The sequence below is a fragment of the Dipteris shenzhenensis genome, chromosome 25, assembly GCF_047967505.1.
Source record: "Dipteris shenzhenensis isolate YYH24624 ecotype China chromosome 25, Dip_SZ_1.0, whole genome shotgun sequence".
NCBI lineage: Eukaryota > Viridiplantae > Streptophyta > Polypodiopsida > Gleicheniales > Dipteridaceae > Dipteris > Dipteris shenzhenensis.
Window position 1 is genome coordinate 38,759,414 of NC_141620.1, and position 22,974 is coordinate 38,782,387.

The following is a 22,974-nucleotide window of genomic DNA, read 5'->3' on the forward strand; positions in this document are numbered from 1 at the left end:
ACATTTTCAAACTTATGAGCTTTTCCTATCACTTTTTTTGAAGGCATGTAGTGAACTTTTCACACTATTGTGAAGCACCACGATTTTTTTTAAAGTGCACCTCAAGGCTTTCTATTCCTCTACAAGAAGGCATTACATACAATTGCTAGATGGATGTACCATTTGTGTTGAATCATTATCCCCAAAATGAAGCCACCATATGATGTGAAACTATATGCCCACGGTGTCAAGAGACTTCTTTGGCATATGTATTCATTTAGTCTTTCTTTGAAAATTGGGGTCAAGCGGTCATAATATGAATATCTAGTGAACACTAAATTTTACATGCTCGGAGATTAAGATTTTTGTGTGTACCGTCCTTTTAGCCTACATGACTAGTCGATTCGGAGAGGACAACATTCTTTGACTTAATGAGCATACACACACATACATGTATATATCAATACGTCCAAATGGCAATAGACTTTTTTGACACATGTATTCATGTGTAATTTTGTCTTTCTTTAAAGATTGGGGGTCAAGTAGTCATCGTACAAATATCTATGCACGTGTAATTTTGTTTTTGTTTAAAGTTTGGGGTTCAAGTAGTCATCATATAAATATCTATGAATGTGGGAGATTTTTGTGTGAGGCGTCTTTCTACCTTTACCAATGTGAGTTGTAGTAGTAGTCAATTTGGAGGGGAGAATACCATACACACCTAGACATGTTTATATCAATACACCCAAATATCAGTACCTCTTCTCATCATATGATTGCATTCATATAAATCGAGAAGGGTGCTATGGATGATTGAGAGCCACATGGAAAATGCATATTGCTCAATTATTTCAAGTGGGAGAGCTAAATGAAGGAGAGGAACTTTTAGGGGTAGGTTTATGTGATCAATGTTCAAGGGAGCATGACAAAGGTAGCATGCATTGCATGGACTAGAGATCTAAGTTCTGGAAACCTGAGAAAGAGGCTCACAATAACCTTGTCTAGTATGGATGCTAAAAGTGCTGACCATGTTAGAGAACCTTGGGCACCTGTTCATTGGATCCACCACCACATAGGTGGCATGTACTTGATAGGGATGGGATATTATATACTGGTAACTTACACGTGGAATGTCCTTGACTGGCATGGTAGTTTCGAAATGGTTGTATACTTGTAGTTTTGACATTCAAAGAGTGTGGAACTTCTCCCAAGAATTCAATTGAGTATATGATTTCTTGAGAGAGGGGTTGGGTACCCCTATTGGAAACAACAAGCAATTCAGGTGAGAAAGGCAGATTTTCATTCAATGTGTGAGTGAGATCATTAAGGGGTGTGTGGGAGAGAGAGAGAGAGAGAGAGAGAGAGAGAGAGAGAGAGAGAGAGAGAGAGATTGAGATTGAGAGAGACCCATTAAATTGGGCAATGTGTGTGTCTTGTGTGTGGAGAGAGAGAGAGAGAGAGAGATCCATTCAATTGGGCATGTGTGAGAGAGAGAGAGAGAGAGAGAGAGAGAGAGAGAGATCCATGAAATTGGCCAAGAGACCGGAGAGAGAGAGAGAGAGAAAGAGAAGAGACCCACACAAGGAAGACGTGGGAGCTAGCTAGGAGACAAGGAGGAACTAAATCAGGCAAATTTACCCAATTTCATTAGTCAGCTAAATAAACCAATCGATTCTGCCACCTCACTCTGCACTCGCTCATCACTCTCAACAGATCTAGCGACTCTATTTCAGCTCCTCTCCTTCGATCCTATTAAACGCTTCTCCTCCAGCTTCACTTGATCGAATTCTGTCAATCTCTGCCTTCCTCACACTTACACCTTGCTCGGATTGCCTCTCCCTGCTTAGCTTTCCATTGCTTTTCGTCTGGGTTCGTTTATCCGATGTTCCGATGGCGGCTTTTGGTGCTTAGCTCTCCGTTGCTTTTCCCCTTGGTTTGGTTATCCGAAATTATCTGCGCTTTCTCAGCCCAACAATTTCTCGGTGCATGGGCGATCTCCGGAGAATTGAGATCATCGGTCTTGTTATAAGGCGTCATCAAAAGAGCGGAACGTAGAATAGGATCTGGCAAGAACCTTTGAGCTTTTGGGTTCTTGGATTTAGGAGACAATATATATACGAACTTTTGTGGAGAGCTGCAAGCATGAGGAGCGCAAGAGCTGTGGCTACGGCAGCGGCTATTGGCAATATGCTCAATGGTTGGGACAGTGCAGCACTTGCTGGCAAGATCTCTGAAACCTTATTCTATTTGGTCATGTAATAAAGTTTGAACAACATTGTGGATAATATAGCACACAATCGCAAGGCTGGTGTGTAAGTGAAGAGGGCCAGATAAATGATGCATTGCAACCTTGGTTTATATCTTTCAGTTTTGGGTTTGCGATTTAGTCCGGCATATATTTTTAAATCTTTTGGATGTATTTCCCGTCGCTGCTCTTGTGATTGTATTTGTATCCCTTGCTACTGGTCAGAGGGCACAGGCACACACCGTGCCCGCACGGCGCAGAGACATAGGCGCACACGTATTCACAGGTGTACGAGTAGCATGGTTCGCTTTAATAATGTGAATAATGTATGCATTTATTTCTCGCTACATCTATCATATAAGCGACCCCCGCTTTTGTTTGCAGTCATTTTAGCTCAACCTCTCTGGAATTGGCTCCTCTCTTAAAAGAAGAATAAACCTTCATTTCAATGTTCCCTGCATTGCGAAGATTGGAAGAACCCTTTTTTTCTGGCACCATATTGGTTCCTCTGTATATTTACGGAAGGCTTGGTTGTGCTCTTCGGTAACTTTTGACCATTGGTTTCTGCAACTAGAGCTAGTAGACAGCGTGGCAAGAAGTTTACTCCTAGGTATGTGACTATGCAAGCCTTTCTTCAGGAGAAAGCATGTAAGCCAAGATGTCCTGATCCGGAAAATTGTGGGAGTGAATAATTATCCACAGAACTGTCATGTACACGGTTCAAGTTGGTATCCCTTTTTAAGTGCTGATTTGGGAGATATATCGCCTTGCTCCAACTGCATTGCTTTGGAAGTTGGCCGCTGTTGTGGATATCGAGACCTCCTTTTCTTTAGATTCTCTAATATTGAGGGAAAACTCCACATACTCCTGGCTGAATCTACACTAAGGAGTTTCCCATATTCAGGTTTTCTGAAAAACTAAATAGTTGATCCAGGGTGAGACTGCTTGCTCATACCCAAGTGATCTTTGCTTGAGGGAGAAGGCCTTTGGTAGAAGGAAGGCCACTTCATCTCAGAGTATCTGATCTACTCAGACATTTGGAGGATGAATGCCTTCGTGAGATGGAAGATCCAGATAGGTGTGCTTCAATCAAGAAAAGGTAGCAGAGTGTTTATCTATCAACTTTATCTTCCAAGTTCTTATGGATGCTGTCATCTAATTTTGGGGACAATGGCAAGCTAGGTCGGACAGATCACCTAATTTGGAAGGTGGAGTTCATCAGATAATTAGTAGAATGTTTTATCTATCAACTTTATCTTTCGTGTTTCTTCACGGATGCTGTGGGGACAACGGCAAGCTAGATGGGACAGATTACCTAATGTGGAAGGTGAAGTTTAGGAGCTACATGTTGACAAGGAACCTATAAAAGGGAGCTAATGGCATAGAGTTGAGGATAAATACGATGCCTTGGGGGAAGGTAGTGACACGAGCAAACCTAGCCAAAGTGGAAGAATGGGAGGAGAAGGGTGTAGAGGCATCATCCATGATTGTCGTGGAGATCAGAGGAGGCATGGACCATCTTGAAAGACTTCTATGAGACGAATAACAGTAGCAGGATTGTCTCTGGAATCAATTGTTATGATGAAGATTGAGCAAGGAGATGTAAATGATTACTTAGTGGAGGCCAAGTTAATTAGGGATCAGCTTGCACTGGTTACGTCAGTAACTACTAACTATTGTAGAGCGTTCCAAGCCACTCACTTTTGAGTTAGGGCCAATGTTTGTCCAAGAAAAAGCCAAGAAGAAGAAACGACAAGGACTTTGTTTCTTAGGGCAAAGGAAAGGCAAATTACGGGGTCATTGCCCCAATTCTAAGCCCCCATATGAGGAGGACAAAGGCACTTGACATGTGTAGGACTATGGGTTTAAGAGGTACCATGTGGCACAAGTGCTGGGTGCCACATGAACAGATGAGGAGGGACTGAGAGAGGCCGCGAGGTGGGCAGCACTTGGCTGCTACATGGGCAGCATGAGTTCATCTTTCTTAAGGTTTATTTGGGGCAGCCATGTGGGCTGCACAGGCTGCAAGTTGCGTTGACAGAGGCGCAGGGTTAGGGCAGATAATCCGGCTGGTACAAGTGGACAGCAAATGGCCTATTGATAGCCTGCAATGGAGACTGGTTGGCCTGTTTTACGTAAGCTACTCTTCTGCAATTGGTAGAGGCATGTTCTAAGGTCTGCAATTTCTTTCTGTAGCGAAGATATATATTCTTGCATGTCATGTAGACTGACATTGCATTTGTAAGATCTCAGGAAGAAGCTAAGTAGATTGCAAGATGAAGCTAAGTAACCTCGGGGCCTTGATAGCACTGCTGCATATGTTTGGTGTGAGTTGTCAATTTGATTGTGCGTGCTGTCAACAGGAGTTGGCACCTTTCGTATAAAGGATGATCTCTCTTTGGAGAGAGAGAGAGAGTAAAGAAAGAGGTTTTAAAATCTTCGAAAGACTGAAGGGTCTATTAGACTGAAAGAAGCTTGATTCGATGAGCTGAAAGGGTGGAGCCTCTAATCCGGCATCATCACCGACGATGAATACAACATAATCATGTCATATCAGATCAGAAATCTGGGCCTGTGTGTTGGAATATGAATGGTCACCTCCCCTCTTGTGAGCCTCCAAATGAGGTGTTCATCGGGACCAGAGAGAGAAGAGAAGCACGGGGCTGCCACATGGGCAGCACAAGGCATGGGAAGGTACCTGGCCATCAAGGATTGGCTAGAGCCAAGAGTGCGTAGAGAAACAGGCCTGGAACAAGAGGCGCTGATGCCAGCCATGGTACGGACAGAACGGAGACATGGTGCTGGCAGTACAGGGCTGTAGTGAGGTGTTCAGGACCAGGACAAGGCCTGGCAGGAGGCGGAACCAGCAGATCTGAGATGCGCCTGATGGGCAGGGGCTATGGGCAGGTAAGAGGCCTGCAATAGGCCCTGGTTTGGAGGCAGCAGGGACCTGGCCAGTGGCGCGATGCCACATGGCAGGTCGGCCCTGTAAATGGTCCTAAAAAGGCCTAGTTTTGTGAGCCCATGGGGGGGGCTTCTGGGTCGGTTTTGGGGCAGGAAGTCGGCCAGCAAGGCAAGGGGCTTGGAGCCCTATAAAAGGTGGCGCTTGTGGCCTTATTTCACATCACCTGGAGCAGCCTTCCAAGGAGCAGCAAGGAGCAGCAGACCAGCATCTTCTGGGCCTCATCCAGGAGGAGAGAAGAGGGCTGGAGAGCTGCAGACTAAGCTTGAAGGAGGTGCCCACCTAGGTCAAGGTTCCGGACAGCAAGTTGGAGGGATCATTTGGACAGAGAGTCTATGTGTGCTCAAAGGAGCATGCGGGCTCAGAGATCTAGAGGTGCTAGGCATTTAGTAGGAGAACCTTTTGGTATTGTATCTTGTCCAGTTTGTGGACGGACGGAAATATAAAGTGTTGCTTCTATATTTGTCTCTGAGCAGTCTATTTGCTAGTCTGAACATACACACGATTGTTGTGAAGTACACACACTTGATGAAGCATTGATTCCATAGTGAAACACCTCCACGTGTAATTCCTGGGCTAACTATCAGTCTTCCGCTCTGCGGGGTACCCTCTGTGTGAGAGTTCACTTTTCTAACGTTGTGGCCAGAAGAGGAGCCTGACGGTGATTGAGGCTGGGATGAGACGATGCTTGCGATAGAGCGTTGACGATTGTCGGTGCATGTGACCCGTTGTGATCTCCTAGTGGTGGCCCTGCATCTCACAAAGGCCACTATAACCCCTGTCGGTCGTGTGGACACTTGATGAAGCATTGATTCCATAGTGAAACACCTCCACGTGTAATTCCTGGGCTAACTATCAGTCTTCGGCTCTGCAGGGTACCCTCTGTGTGAGAGCTCACTTTTCTAACATTGTGACCAGCAGAGGAGCCTGACGGTGAATGAGGCTGGGATGATAGGATGCTTGCGATAGAGCGTTGATGATTGTCTGTGCATGTGACCTGTTGTGATCTCCTAGTGGCGGCCCTGCATCTAACAAAGGCCACTATAACCCCTGTCGGTCGTGTGGAGAGAGAGAGAGAGAGAGAGAGAGAGAGAGAGAGAGAGAGAGAGTATTAAAAGTCTTTGAAGGACCAAAGGCTGAAAGAACTTGATACAATGAGCTGAAGGGGGGAGCCTCTAAGCAGGCATCAACACCCATGGCGAATACAAATAAGAGCCATAATCATAACGATTTTCTGAGCTCATGGAGAAGATGAGGGCTGGCGGCACTGTGGTGGTCATTTGGAAGTTGGTGGAGACGTCAAGAGGAGGTTGGTGATTTATGAGGCTGCGGTAGCATAAAGCCTGTGATAGAGTGCCTACGGCTGTTGGTATGTGCGGTCCGCTGTGGTCTTTGAGCAATGGCCCTACGACGAACAAGTGCCACTGTCACTTCTGTCGTCTGTGTCCCCGATTTGAGAGCATGGAGTGAAGGTCCGGAAGTCTGATTTGTGCCTCAACCCGTTGGCGAGTCTGCCCTGTCTCTTGCCCTTGTCCTAGGGACCACCGTCTCCCTGAGCCCTGTTGATCAGCACTGTTTGGCTGGAAACACTTAGTGACCCTGTCCGCCCTGGTCTCGCCTATGTCTCCTGAGAAATCTTTTATGTAAAGTTTCTATTCTTAATGGATCTTTGTTTGTACAAGCATAGTGTATATAAACTTTCTCATCTTCCAATTCCATAGGTGTGCTTTCCTACATTTCTTGTGTAAGCTGTACAAAGATTTAAAACCCCCTAGGATTCTTCTTTCTACACATGTATTCCACTTATAGTTGGTGGTAAATTCGAGTCCTAGATATTTATATGAGTTGACTGTCTCCAAAGGCTCCCCTTCGAAAATGACATCAATCTATTTATTATGAGTCCTAATCCATGACTCTTGTCTTGGCTATGTTGACCTGCATTCTGAGTGTTTGCAAAAGCCCCCGAGTGCATTCAAATGTGCTCGCATTTTCTGCTTGCTTTTTGTGAAGAAGACTACATATCTGCGTAAATAAGCAATAATAGAGCATACCATGCAATTTGGACACCTTCTTTGCCGCGTATTCTCATCCAATTTCCCAGATCATCAATAAAAATCCCAAAAAGAGTTGTCAAGAGAGGACAGCCCTGTTTGACCCCTATGTCACTGCTTATGGCAGCTTTCCTTCTAGAGCATGACCCATCCACAAGTGGTGCCAGCTCGGCTAACACTTTCTCGTATAGACGATATGTAGCCTCTTTGAGTTTGTGAGGGACTTGAAGCTGTTCTAGTCTTCCCCATAGTTTCGTGCGTAGAATGCTGTCAAAGGTTTTCTTGAAATCTACAAAGACTTTATGCTTGGCTCCTTCGAATGCAGCCCTTGTGGCAACCAAATGGTCTATTGTCGAGTGTTTGGAGCAAAGAGAGAGAGAAAGAAAAGAAAGAAAGAAAGTTTATTAAAGTACTTGGAAGACTAATGGGTCTATGAGACTGAGAAATCTGATACAACAAGCTGAAAGGGTGAAGCTACTAAACGAGCATCAACACCCATTCTAAATGCTAAATGCTACATAGTCATAAGAACATCAGTACTACATAGTCATGACATCAATATCACCACCAGCACCATCATCATCATCATCATCGTCGTCGTTGTCGTCATCATATATCAACAAAATTCAAAGTCAAGTCTGGTCCAATTTAGCATATATGGGAGCCCCCCTCTAGAAGGAAGCTCATGATGGGTCCAATGGCCAATGGGAAAGTGGTAGAATAAAGTCAGAGATAGGGAGCTGTCGACTATTCATGGATGCGGTCCTTTGTGTGACAAGGGCCACGGTAACCCTTGTAGGTCGTGCTCCAGCCATAGATATGGAAGGGATGTCCCCAAGCATAATATGTGCGTCCGTCCTCTGTTGGATATGTGGTGTCGTTGGCTCTGGGTCATAGCCATGTCGATTGCGGGTGAGGTGGTGACTTGTGCGGTCTGGTCAGAAAAACTCTGTAATCATACTCTGAGAGGAGTCTGCTTGCGTGTCTCGTCCCTATCTTTGTGATCTAAGTAAGTGCTCTCGATGCGTGGCTGCCTCATGGATTAAGGCAGCCATACATCTCTGGTTTGGGAAAGAAAGGAAGTGGGAGAGTAGTCCGAAGCTCTCTCTGAAGAGACAATAGGAGTGGCCTCTAATTTGGTAGTAGACTGGACACCTGAAGATGAAATGCTCCTCTGAAGATCATACAAGGCGCATATGCGCTTCTCCTGGGGCAGTGGGTACTCCCGCAGCTTGCCAGATCTCAATACGGAGGCGATGTGATGAAACCTGAAATTGCCCAATAGTGATCCTCAATGAATGGGGGAGGTGAATTTGAGTATACCCTGAAGGATCAATAAAGCCCTCATTAGAAATGTGTAAGTAATGATCTTTGTGGAACCTAAATTTCACTGGGAGCTCGCTCTGTTCCAATCAGGTCCAGAATGTGTCGCATATGACCGTCCCTGTCTCTGTGATCTAAGTAAGTGCTCTCGATGCCTGGCTGCCTCATAGATAAAGGCAGCCATATATCTCTGGTTGGGAAAGAAAGGAAGTGGGAGAGTCGATTAAAGCTCTTTCTGAAGAGACAATAGGAGCGGCCTCTAATTTTGTAGTAGACTAGACACCTGAAGATGAAATGCTCCTTTGAAAATCACACAAGGCACATATGCGCTTCTCCCTGGGCAGTGGGTACTCCCTCAGCTTGCCGGATCTCAATACGGAGGCGATGTGATGAAACCCAAAATTGCCCAAAAGAGATCCTCAATGAATGGGAGAGGTGAATTTGAGTATACCTTGAAGGAATAATAAAGCCCTCATCAGAAATACGTAAGGAATGATCTCTGTAGAAAGCTAAGTTTCACTGGGAGCTCGCTCGGTTCCAATCAGGTCCCGAATATGTGTAGCTGCAAGAGATCTTCGCGTATGACCTGGTTGATCTCATGATACCCAAGTGGGAGAAATGGCACATCAATGGTGTACTGGAAGGAGGGTAATCTATCCATGTGGAGCCCAAGGCTCTCAAACCACTGGCTTGTGTGTAAATACCAACATCTTTGGTCACCCTCAACTGCTAGGGTCATAGAAGAGGATAAAGCTTGCCATGGTAGTCTATGTCATCCTGAAGTGCAGTCGTCGTATCCTCTGACACAGTCCATGTATGTGATGACCTGGAATGTTGCATCAAGCTGCGATGGAGATGATCCAAGCTCAGTGTGCATGATTTTTATGGGGAACCGATGGCTCGTATCATCCGTGATAGCATCTACTTGAGCTCACTATGCATCCAAGAAATTCGGTCCCCAACAAGGGCTATTGTACATGCCGGCTAGTCGAACAAAGGAGTCGAAAAGGAGGGCATTGGTCGTGAAAGTATGAGTGGAAGCACTGCCTCTCCTACTTGGCTAATGAGGCATATTCTCTACTCAAACGAGCCTGCATCGCTGGTCTCATCGTAAAAATAGGGCCAAAAAAGAGAACTCATAGGTAGGTGTATGATGAGACAATCTCTACTAGTGATCCATCAAAAGTGGTGTGCTCTCTTTGCTAGCTGCTCATGATGTGTTGAAGATCATAACCTTGGTTTTATCAAGATTTACCTTCAAATCATGTGACTCACAAAAGGATTGTAATGCATCTGAGTGTCTTTGGAGGCCCTCTGCTGAGGAGGATAACAACACGATGTCATCCGTTTACAGCAATATCTGAATCAAGGTACCAGCAAGAGAACATCCAACTCCCCCTAGTGTCGTCATAAATGTCTCGAGCTCGTCTATATAGAGGCCAAACAGGGTTGGTGAGAGAGGGCACCCTTGTTTGAATCCAACAATACTCATGATCTTCTCTGTCCATCCAGCTTCCGAACTCTGCCTGAACCCTCTCATAAGTGCCATAACAGCCCAAATAATCTCTTGGTCATAACCCAACTCCTGTATCAAAGGCTTGCGGAAATCCACAAAGCTACAATAAACCTTATGCCTCTGTGCCCTGGCCTCCTCAATGATACACTGGAGTGTGAGTATGTGATTCATGGTCCCGTTTGTCACGTCGGAAGCTGGCCTACCCCTTTGCTCTAGGACCCTGCATCTCTGTGAATCGTCTAACCTCGGTATCAAGTATTGATCCATAAATCTTGGGCATGATGTTTTGACTTTGAGTTTGCATTTGTACTTCTGAGCTTAGTTTACTTAGCAAAGGGTCTTAGTGAGCCCTTTGTCTCAGTCGATACTAGATAGCGGCTTGTATGAGCATGTGCACTTTGATATTGTACGTTATCTCATAGGCCCACGAGGCCTCCCAAAGATAGTAATATTTAATATTTTATTTTTAAAGTCCTTGCAGAAATCTCCGAACCCTTTGCTCCAAGTCCAGCTCTCTCTCTCTCTCTCTCTCTCTCTCTCTCTCTCTCTCTCTCTCTACCTAACCCTAGGGTTTGGGCTGAACCCTAACCCAACCCTGGGGTTAGTTATAGAGGGGGGTACCCAGAAAACATACACAGGCCACCATGGATGGAGAGGCCAAGACTCCCATGGCTTTCCTAAGGTGAATACCTCCACCCCGACTCCAAAAGCTTCATGCTCCTCCATTGCAGCCCTCCCTTCAATTTCCCCCCCCTTCCCACCCCAAATCTGTTTGCAAAGACTCCTTCCCCATATGCGAAGAATTATCTACAGCAAAAGAGAATGGTAAGCATGATAGACCCACAAGAACATATTTATTACTTATAGCAGGAAATCCGTGAGCTCAAGTTCAGACTTGCAGCTCTAGAGAAGGGCAAGGAAAACAGGAAATCATTCACGAAGTATTCGAGATACACAATACAGTAGCACCTACACCACAGATGGTGACTAAAGTCTAGGACTTGGTTACAACTCAGCTCCAATCAGTGAAACAGGAAATTACAGCAACCATGGACACTAAAGTCAACACATTGGATGCATATGAAGAAGTACAAGAACAAGAAAAGAGGGTGGTTAATGCACGACTCATACGCATAGGGGGGCTACCAGAGGGCTGGTTTGAAGGAAGTCAAAAGGAAAAGCTGGAAACTATCACGGAAAGAATCCCACAAATAGAGTGGAAAGCTGAAGATGTAATAGCTGTCTTCTAGGAGGGGACACAAGCCAAACTATGCTTCCAGGACAAGATGAAAAGAAGCAAGATTCTCAAGCAAACCAATAAATCGAAAAATACTAAAATATGGATAGCGGAGGAGCTCACCCCAACTTGCTCAAACTGAAGGCTACTGAATTGGCTGAAGTGGAGGATGCTCGAAAGGAAGGAAAATGGGCTGTTTACAGAGATGGAAAAGCACTAATCAGAGATTTTAAATCCAAACCTAAAGACTCTCAGTCTTAAACTGATGTAATGCAGGCCGATCATCTTTTGTAGTAAACCGTAGTTAACCTATAATAACTTTGTGAGTTCTATACACGCTCCCTAGAGACTCTCAGTCTATAACTGATGTTTGTGTTTACCTTTTTGGTGTGTGTTTCGTCCCATAGGCCCGTGAGGCCTCCAGAGGACTTTAATCTCTCTCTCTCTCTCTCATGGGCCCATTTTGGCCTTTAGTGGACAATAATACACTTTCTTTCTTTCTCTCCGTCTCTCTACTAGCCCTGTGCTAGCCCTCCGCCCCCCTCTCGCGTTTCATCAACAGCAGCAGTCCAATGTAGTCCACGATAGCACACAGCCAGCTAGCAGCAGTAGTTTCACCATCAGATGCCTCGTCAATGCTAGCCCGTTAGCAACGCCCTCCTCGTCAGTGCCAGCCCGTCAGCCAGAGCAGGAGCTTTTAGCAAGATTCACGCTCCAAGGTTTGGGCTGAGCCCCCAACCCAACCCTGGGGGTTAGTCACAGCAAGGGGGTGACCAATATACACGCATGCCACTATGAATGGGAAAGCTAGGATGCCCGTGGCTTTCCCCAAGGTCAAGACTTTTACCTCGACCTCGACCAAAGCCTCATACTCCTGGCTCGTGGCCCTCCCTTTGCCCCCCCTTTATGTGCATAGTCACATGAAAACCCGTTTCGTCCTCTTCGAAACCTCGAAACGCGAAACAGACGAAACATTTCGAAATAGGATGAAACGCTCTCAACGAAACCTTTGTTTCGCCCAAATCAAAATAAACGTTTTTGCCCTGTTTTTTGTAGAATCCAAGGTGTTTATGTTTTGAATTTCCTTTTAGTATCTTGACTTATATTTCTCTTTGTTCACTCTAACTTAAATATAACATATCGTTTTGTCCCTATAAGGGTATATATTAAGTATCAATTCGAAACCTATCCGTTTCATCTGACAACACGAACGAAACGAAACAAAACCTATTGAAACGGCGAAACAACGAAACAGACGAAATGTTTCTTGTGACTATGCTTACGTGTTTGCAAATACGCCTTCCCCATATGCCAAGAACTATCTACAGCAGAAGAGAATGGTAATCATGATAGACCCACAAGAGCATATTTATTACCTATAGCAGGAAATCCGTGAGCTCAAGCTCAGACTTGCAGCTCTAGAGAGGAAAACAAATGCATGGGAAGGAGAAGGAAAACAGGAAATCATTCACGAAGTATTGCTGATACACAATACATCAGCCCCCACACCACAAATGGTGACTAATGTCCAGGACTTGGTTACAACTTCGCTCCAATCAGTGAAACAGGAAATTACAGCAACATTGGATACTAAAGTAAACACATCGGATGTATATGAAGAAGTACAAGAACAGGAAAAGAGGGTGGCTAATGCACGACTCATACGCCTAGGGGGGCTACCAGAGGACTGGTTTGAAGGAAGTCAAAAGGAAAAGCTGGAAAATATCATAGAAAGAACCCCACAAATACAGTGGGATGCTGAAGATGTAATAGCTTCACTAGAGGAGGAGACACAAGCCAAAGTATGCTTTCAGACAAGATAAAAGAGCAAGATTCTCAAGAAAACCACTAAGTTGAAATGATCATCTTTTGTAGTAGACCTATAATAACTTTGTGAGTGCTATACACACTCCCAAGAGACTCTCAGTCTATAACTGATGTTTGGTGTTTACCTTCTTGGTGTGTGTTTTGTCCCATAGGCCTGCGAGGCCTCCCGAGGATGTTAATCTCTCTCTCTCTCTCTCTCTCTGTGTACCAGTCCCGTACCTCCTCTCTGTACAGTCCCGTACGCCCTCTCCATCTCTCTCTCTCTGTGTGTACAGTCCCGTACACCCTCTCCATACAGTCCCGTACACCCTCTCCGTACAGTCCCGTCCCTCTCTTATCACGGGTGTCCATAGCCTGTGGCCATGCTCGATTGCCATGCAGGCAGCCAGCTTAGCAGCAGCCAACACAAGCAGCCACGTCGCCCGTCGCCTGCCATGCAGGCAGCCACATCAGCAGCTGCCACGTGGGACTGCAGTCAGCCAGCAAGGACAGCTGCATGACAGTCGCAGCAAAGGTGCCAGCTCAGCAGCACCACATCAGCAGCAGGCAGTCGCCTGCCACATAGACTGGTCGGTGCCACGTCTACTGCCAGTCGAACACATCAGACCCAATTGGTGGTGCAGCAGCAGGGTCGGCCCTCCTGGTCAGTAGTTTGAAGCCCAAGGGGGGCCTATAAAAGCAGCCCCCTTGGCCCTCATTCTCCATCAACTTGTCAAGCCTTCTAGCCTTCAAAGCAGCAGAGCCAGGCCTCCCCATAGCAGACCAGCAGGGTAGCCTCAGCCTCTTCAGGGATCTAGTGAGGATTCATGTCCTCTAGGTAGTCTAATTTCTTTCCAGTTTGCAGTTGAGGGTTGCAACCCCTCCACATCATCACTTTGTGTATTGAGTGCATCATCTTGTAGTTTGCATTTAATGAGTAGGAGAGAGAGAGAGGATAGTCTATCTCCCTCTACATTGGTGTCAGAGCTTCAAATTCTTTCGTGAGACAGAGGGGTATCTAGTTTTTGTATTTTGTTCCTACCCCGGACTAGTGGTAGTACCATAATCCATTAGCTGCTCCCTCCCTTACTCCATTGCGCATTGGGTCGGCTCCCGTCTTCACCCGTAGGTCTTTACACCTTACGGTGTCTAGGAATTTTTTTTTCCAGGAATCAAGAGGTTCAGGTTAGTCAGGGTCAGCCCCCATCGTTTATGGTAAAAACAAGATCCGGTAAGGACACCATGAGCACGAGTGAGCAGTCTAACACAGGGGGGAGGGTTCAATGCCTCAATCACTCCCACCACAGAATCCTGCAGACACTTCCATGTCTGGCATGACAGCCATGTTGCAGGCTATGATGCAGATGCAGCAGCAACAGTCCGAGGCTCTCTTCACCCACATGACCCAGCTTCAGGTGATGCGGGAAGATCGTGAGCAGGCCACTAGAGAGCGCGAAAGGCTAGCTCGGGAGGCAATAGAAGAACGCGATTGGGAGGCTCGGGAAGCAAAAGAAGAATGCGATCGGGAAGCTCGAGAAGTCGAAAGGGTGGGCATCCACAGCCCGTGGCCATGTTGGATTGCCATGCAGGCAGCTGGCTTAGCAGTAACGCACCCAAGCAGCCACGTGGCCTGCCACACAGCAGTCACGTCAGCATCTGCCATGCAGTCAGCCAGTAAGGATAGGGTGCAGGAACATTCGCAGCAGAGGTGCCAGCTCCGCAGCAGCACGTCAGCAGCCAGTCAGCTGCCACGTGGACTGGTCGTTGCACGTCGACAGCCAGTCGCCCACATCAGCCCCAGTTGGTGGTGCAGCAGCAAGGTTGGCCTTGCTGGTCGGTATTTTGAAGCCCGAGGGGGGCATATAAAAGCAGCCCCCTTGGCCCTCATTCTCCATCCGCTCCTTAGGACTTCAAGCCTTTAGAGCAGCAGAGACAGGCCTCCCTGCAGCAAACTAGCAGGGTAGCCTTAGCCCCTTCAGGGATCTAGTGAGGATTCACCTCCTCTAGTTAGTCTAATTTCTTTCCAGTTTTGCAGTTGAGGGTTTCAGCCCCTCCATACAGCTGTAGTCAGCCCTTTGGGCATTCATACATTTCAGTTATATTCTCTCCCTCTGATTCTCTCACTCTGATTCTCTCCACTCAGCCCTTTGATCAGCCTAATTCTCCTCGCTTGCTCAGCCCCTGCTCAGCCCCCCCTTGCTCAGCCCCCGCTCGGTCAGCCCCCACTCAGCTCAGCCCCCCTCGCTCAGCTCAGCTCTCCCGCTCGTTCTCCCACTCAGCCCCCCCGCTCGGCTCCCCCTTGCTCAGCTCTCCCGCCAGGCTCCCCCTCGCTCAGCTCTCCCACCAGAAGAGCTTCTTCCTCCTCTAGCCGCTCAGCCCCCCCTCGCTCAGCCGCCCTCGCTCAGCCCCCCCCCCCTCGCTCAGCTCTTCCGCTCGCTCAGCCCCCCTCGCTCAGCCCCCACTCTGCTCAGCCTCCCTCGCTCAGCTCAGCTTACCCGCTCTCTCTCCCGCTCGGCTCCCCCTCGCTCAGCTCTCCCACCGCTTGCAGCTCCGACCTCGCTCAGCTCTCCCGCCGCTTGCAGCTCCGACTTTTTTTTTTGGTTTTTTGGGGGCCCCTGCTTACAGCTCCGACCTTTTAAAAAAAATAATTTAAAATAATTTAAAAAAAACTCCCCCCCCCCCCCGATTGCAGCTCTGACCTCCTGCAATCCCTTCTTTGCCCGCTGCTGCCTCCCCCATAATGAAGGGAACAAGGGGATGAGGACAGGAGACTAGGCAGGAGACCCTTTGGTCCAAATTTACATACGTGAGGAGATGGGGAAGGGGAACGGGGACAAGGGGAAAACACAAAACCAACTTAGTTTGGAGGACTTCAACAAACGCAGCAACCGGAGAGGTTTGACAGTGGATAGCACTGCAGCCCAGAAGAACGGGGCCCACCCAAAGCCCATTCCGCTCACACATCCTCGACCTCTATGGTTACCACCACTATTTCACCACCATCATCCGCCGCATCATCTACGCCACCTCTCTCCTCCCCCTCTCCTGCATCATCATCACAGGTCTCCTCTCCAGTAGCCTCACCACTGGCCCCACCGGCCACAGCTCCACAGTACTTTCCCCTCGTATCACCTCTACCTCTCAGTCAGCCACCCTTCATCACCTCGTCCGGCCTCGCTACTCCTACATACCACTCCCCCGCCCAGATCATGCTGTCCCCACCCTCAGTACAACCTCAGCAGCCTACCTTCATTCCAACCCCTCTCGAGATCCAGTTCCCACCTGGACCAAGACATCTTAGGCCCCCACGAGATGCTTGGGACTCCCTATTGGCTGAGATACACAACATCCGGGCCCGTCAGGCAGAGCTGACACATTACACCCAGGAGTAGGCCCGATACACCCAAGAGCAGGCCCGCATTATACACGAGCAGGGCACCCTTATCTAGGGGCTCAGACACGACATCACACAGCTTCAAGAGGAGCTCGGGTTCCTCAGAGCAGCGCCTGGAGGGACCCTAGTCACAGAGATAGAGACACAGATAGCCACAATATAGTCGGTTATAGCAGAGACGACTAGATAGGTGGACGTGGCGAAACGGGAGCCCGCAAAGGCAACCGTTTCAGCTGCCATATAGGAGCAGCAGCAGAGGGCTTTGAAGGCCCTCAACATCCGGATACGAGGGATCACGTGAGACAGCACCAGCACCACTACGACGCCCATGGAGGAGGTGATTACCTTTGTGACCACCACCATGGGGGTCCCCAACCATGGCATAGAGGGAGCATGGCGTGTTGGGAGAGACCCCAACCGACAACAATGCCTAGTCATTCGCTTAAGAGATTCACATGCTTGACTAGCGACACTCCGACGCCTAGCCGCTCTACGAGAGCATCCCAGCCTATCCATGGACGAGGATTGGACATCACTATAGATTGAGGAGCGACGAGTTCTTCTGCAGCAGCGGGATGTTGCCAGCAAGGAGGGGAAATGGGCTGTGGTTCGAGATGGTAGGTTGTTGGGCGGCACTTGTCGGGCTCCCACCCATACCCCCTAAGGGGACAGGGCTTATGAGACTCAGGTTTTCGAGACCTTAGCCTATACTATTTGGAACTGTAATGGTACCTTATGGTCAGGGAACTTCTCGGAGTCTTATACAAGACGAGACATAGTCTTTTACACGGAGACACACCAGAGCCCAGAGCGTCCACTACCGATAGTCAGTGGCTACACATGGGAGTCAGCCTTTAGGGATGAGACGAGGGATACAGGAGGGGTCCGAGGATCAGGCGGGGTCGCAGTATTGTATAGGTCTTCCCTCACTGGAGCCATCTCCATTGAGAGGAAGGACGCACACTCTCGATTCATGTGGATCTGGATCCGACGCACAGACACCCGTGACCTTTTCATAGCAATATGCTACTTCCTGCCAGACACATCCCACTTCGCCAGAGTGGCACGAGAGGAGGGTGAGACATCGCCATATGCACCCTTACATCAGGATATCCCAGACCTTTCAGCCCCCGTGCGGAAGTTGTCCTTATTGGGGACTTCGACACCAAGACGAGCACGCGCCAGACACCACTCCTGGACTTCTGAGATAACTCTATCATGCTACCAGACATGGACCTAGACGAAGCAGGTATGACCAGGACCTCATCGGACCAACACGGGCTTGTTACACCATATGGACACGCGCTCTTTGATCTGGGCAAGATGCATGATCTCATCATCTACAACGGGCTTGACCTATGGCCTTCCTCAGGTGGTTTTACTTGCTTCCCACATGGGGGGAGCACTAGTGTAGTAGATTACATCATGGGATCCCCTACCTTCACTTCATGTATCACCGACTTCACCGTAGCACCACTCCCTCCAAGAGCTGATCACACATACCTATTCTTCACTATCGCCACCCCACGCTTAGCCACACCACACACACCACATAGGAAGCATGACACCTACCACGACATACACTTTAATCACAGCCTTTCACCGGCCTACTCTGGACGCCTAAACAGACTCCTAACCTACATCGATCACATACCACTCATAGAGGACCATGCTGCCCTGATTAGTCGCACACTCCATGAGGCTACCCTCCAAATCTTTCCCCACACCACATGGAAGAGATTAAAGAACATGCAGCTAGTTGGAATCATTTAATGAAACTCCCTTGCACTCAACACTCTTTCCAGACTCAAGATGGGCAGGTACTCATCGAGACTTCAAACCTAGACCCAAGCACTCTCAATCTTAAACTGATGTTATTCAGACCGATTTCAGAGTAGTATTTGGAATGTAGTTATGCTATAATAATTTTGAGCTTAGATTCCATGTGCACTGCTCGACCCTCTGGTTTATCCAGTTTTGCTGTAAGTCATTTAGACATTTTGCACTGTGTTCCATAGGCCTGTGAGGCCTCTTGAGGGCATTAATATGACTTTCTTTCTTTTCTTCTCTCTTCACTAAGGGTGGTGTTAAGGACACCGTATTGAAGCTTCATAATGGCTGAGCAAAAGATCACGAGGGGTTATGCAGTGATATGGGATTGATATTCTAGCCCCGATCTTAGCAAAGCTCTTCAATGAGGCAGTCTGCCTTGGCTTTCCACACACCTGGACTCTCAACACCATTGCACCTATTCACAACGCAGGGGATCCCATGAGCCCGGAGAACAAAAGGACCATCATGATCAGACGTAGCTGGACTCAATCCCAAGATTGGAGTTAGAAGACATAGCCAGGTGCCATGGTGGCGTGAGCTGCAAAATATCTCGTATCCGTGCCTGTCTGATCATCTTGTGCTCTGGCAAGGGGTGTGGTCTCTGTGATCTTTGTATTCGGTGGGCCATATCGATAGTGGTCGAAGGTCTTCACCAAGTAAAGCTATGATGGGATGGACCTCCATCGTGCATGCTTTAGTCCTCGTTGCTGCATGGTGTGTGGCTCCTGTGTCTCTAGCTGCGTCCCTCCTCGTGGTCGTCTCATCCCCCTGATCCACACTGCCCTCATGTTGTCGATTCTCCTCCTCCTTTACCTCGACATGCCCAAGAGCAGATTTTAATGCGTAGGAATTTGTGATGTGTGGCTGAGCTCGATCTACGGTTGTCTCCTACGGCACTATCCTCTCCTACTCTGTGACTTGATGTAGAAGGATCCCTCAGATAGCCAATGCAGACATGGTCTTGGAAATGAATAAGCTAGGAGAGAGGCATGAAACCATGTCTCTCCTAGAAGATGCAGTGATAACGTCCTCAGATCTTATAGTAAATTGGATTGGTACATAGGAAATGCTCCTCGATCACTCCTCCCAGAGTGCATCATCTGCAAATCTGCTGCTCCCTAGGTTTATCTGTGGCTCTCCCTGTCTGGATCTTGAGCTAATGTGTTGAGACCCACATCTGTGGCTCTCATGAATGAAACCTACCAAACATCGCTGGTCTGGGTAGGAGAAAGAAAGAAAGTCTATTAACGTCCACTGGAGACCAAAAGGTTTATGGGACAGCAAGAAACCCTCTAGTACATCTGCTTTAGGGAGGGCACATGGCAGCTCCCATGGAGTGCAAAAAGCAACCCATATTATTTAGAGTACCTACATGATAATCTGGAAGAGTAAACAGCCATACATCAGTTTAAGACTCTCATTGATTTAAACTCTTTGATTAGTGCTATGCCTTCACCGTAAAATGCCCATTTTCCATACTTTCTGGCAGCCCTTACTTTAGCTAATTCGTGGGCCTATGAGACAAAGTAGAATCACAGAGCAACTCATACAAGCCACTGTGGGCTGAAGCAAAGGGCTCACTAAGGCCCCCTCCTGAGTACTATGCTAAGCTACAGAAAACTCAAACCTCAACAAACAAAACTAATGTTCAATCTCATAGTCAAAATCAGAATACATAGCTAGGTGTTGTGGTGGCTGGTTGTGAGAGTGTCTCGTATCTATGTCTATCGGTGGTGGGCCAAGTTGAGGGTGATGCCACTGGTCGAGCGATCCCCTACAAGAAGAGCTGTGATGGATTGAACCTCTATGTGCCTTGGTACGTTTCTGGATCTCTAGTTGTGTCTCTACTTGCCGTCATCTCATCCCATTGACCCACGTGGCCCTCATATCATCTATCTCCTCCTCCTTCACTCTGTCATGTTCGAGGGCAGACTCAAAAGTGTAAAAATATGTGACTTGTCGCTGAGCCCAATCTATCACAGTCTCATGTGTCACTACCTTTCCTGCTCTTTGATCTGGCGCAACATGGTCTCTCTATGTTGTTGCATGTCCATCAGATAGAGACCAATGCAAGATGGGAGAGAGGACCAAAGCTAAGTCCCTCCTTGAATAGGCAATGGTATTGTCCTCAGATCTCATAATAGACGGGCCAAGTACATAGGAAGTGCTCCTCTGTCTCACCACCCCAACCTACAGATTTGCTGCTCTCTGGGTGTACCAGTGGCTCCCCTGCCTCAATCCTCAGTTGATGGGACAAGACCTGCATCTGTTCGATGGTGATCTTCAGGGCGTGTGAGACTCGTCTATCCTCCAAATATGGGGGTATGATAATCATTCCATTCTCTGATACTCTCAAGATGTGATCACGGTAGAATCGGATCTTGGTGGAAACTCGTGGTCCCCTCCCCATGGAGCTAAAGTAGGTCCAACCGTATAATATGGTTGATCTCATCCTGTGGGAGCAAGTGATTAGGCTGTATTGAAAGGAGGGGAGATGGTCCATCTTAATGCCTTGATTACGAAACCATTTGGTTATGTGTGCATACCAAGCCATGATAGCTCCACTCTCAATGACTCGTATAGACGACTCTAGTGCCAATCTCGGTAATCTCCATCCAAACCCTGTAAAGGTAAGTAACCGTCTGGATCTGGTGGGGGGCGGAGGGCTATTAAGCAACTAAGCAATTCCCACTTTACGGGGCAATCAAATGGCTTACAGGCCAGCCAAAAGGCCAGCTCTCTCAGCCAAACAAATGGCCTGCAAGTCCAGCTGGTCTGGCCGACCAGATCTGGCCGACCAGTTGGCCGACCAGCTGGCAGGCCCACCGACCAATTGGCAGGCCCAACCGACCAGCTGGCCGACCAGCTGGCAGGCCCACCGACCAGCTGGCCGACCAGCTAGGTCTGGCCTATAAGAGGCCTTTGCCCTCACTCTTCTGTTTCTCTCTTCCTGGACAGGACAGGACCTGCAGCTGATCCTCATCTCCTCCATCTTTTGCTGCAGGCCCGCCTGCTCCATCTACCTCTCCTCTGCTGTCTCCCTCTCCTGCCTCTCCTTCATGCCTCCTGGCTGCTTCATCCTCTACTCCAAGATCTGCTCCCAACTTCTGCTCCTCTGCTCAGATCTGCTCCCCTACTTCAGCTCAGCTCCTTCTGCTCCAGATCTGTCCCATCCTACTCCAGATCTGTCCCCTTCTGCTCCTCTTCTCCAGATCAGATCCTTCTACTCCAGATCTGTCCCATCCTACTCCAGATCTGTCCCCTTCTGCTCCTCTGCTACATAACAGCTCCTTCTGCCCTAGATCAGTTCCTTTTCTTCATCCTATTGCTATTCCAGATAGCCTGAAGGTTCCTTCCTCAGAGCATGCTGGTTTCAGCCATCTCCAAGGGCAGCTCCAGCTCCCATCATCCTCGTCATCATTGAGCTACACGGAGGACTGCGTGACGCTCCCTCTGCGGCTATCTGTTCTACTGTCTCTCTACAGATTCACCTCAGCCACGGTCCTTCAGACACGATGGCTTGAGGTTCTTGTATTCAGTTTTTCATATTACCGACAGGCACTATGTTTTCTGAGTTCCGTTCTTCAGTTGTATCTGAGTATTGTCTATTTTCTGATCGCTCCACTGCAAACCCTATGGTTTCTCTATCGTTTCTCTATAAGGGCTTGTTCTGGATCGTCCTAGATCCCATAGTCACCTGCAACCTCTCGAAGCATCGCCACTCAGTCGTTGATAGATCACCCTCCTAGAAAGGTGTTGCGTACACGATTGTCGGTCTCACTAGTGTGTCGAAAAGCCATCCCTTCGTTAGGGGTTCCTAAAAAATGCATCTGAAAGCATAATCTCTCTAGACGGGCCATAGCTCCCTGTCCTTGTGTAGGCCGTACCCTGGCTGTTGTGAAGACTGGACCTGCAAAGCTGCCCCTAGATAAGTGTACGATTGTACAATCTCCACTGGCTCCCTCCGATATGTGAAGCTGTGTCGATGAAGCACTACCCGTGAGGTGTTGAAGATAACAACCTAAGTCTTGCCAAGGTTGATTGTCAGGTCTCTCTCTGAAAAACACTCTAGGGCCTCCAGGTGTCTCTGGAGGCCTATTGTTGAGGAAGATAGGAGGACTATGTCATCTACATATAGCAGTATCCGTACCATCAATCCAGCCAATAGCGATCCCTTACCTCCTAGGCGGTCAATGAAAGTCGTAATCGCATCAATGTATAGTCGTATCGTCACAATGGTGGCGTTACTCCAAGCAGGGGGGAAGCTATGGCAGACAGTGTGACCTCCTATTATGTGCGAAGTGCTTAGTGCGTAGCCCCTCATGGTCTTGGGCTCTCAGGTTGCAGAGCCGATGTAATGCGGCTTGCACATTTTGTGTTGTGAACAATGTGCATGTGGTGGGTCTGGACTCTCGGGAGGGTAGACATATCAAGTGGTGTTTGAGACGAGGCGTCATAGAGGGATGTCGCATAAGTGTGCCATACAGCAGGATCTGTGATGGGGATAGGTGCCTTTCCTAAGACAGGAGCCCCTAGGCAAAGGTGGAATCACCTCCTTAAAAAGATCGATTCACCTCAGACAGGAGCCCCTAGGCAAAGGTAGAATCACCTCCTTGAAACGATGGAAT

General features: G+C 48.0%; 1 protein-coding gene across 2 annotated transcripts in view; it reads left to right on the top strand.

Annotated features, from left to right (window-relative positions):
* The first annotated feature begins 1,612 nt into the window (after nt 1–1,612).
* LOC147885863 (monosaccharide-sensing protein 2-like) overlaps nt 1,613–22,974 on the top strand; it is a 35,363-nt gene continuing 14,001 nt past the window's right edge. For both annotated transcript variants that reach the window (XR_015543405.1, XM_087396132.1), the window contains exon 1: nt 1,613–2,200. Coding sequence is in view for 1 of the 2 variants with exons in the window: in XM_087396132.1 (XP_087252258.1) it covers nt 2,122–2,200 (79 nt within the window). In the remaining variant the exon portion in view is untranslated. The remainder of the gene's footprint in view (nt 2,201–22,974) is intronic.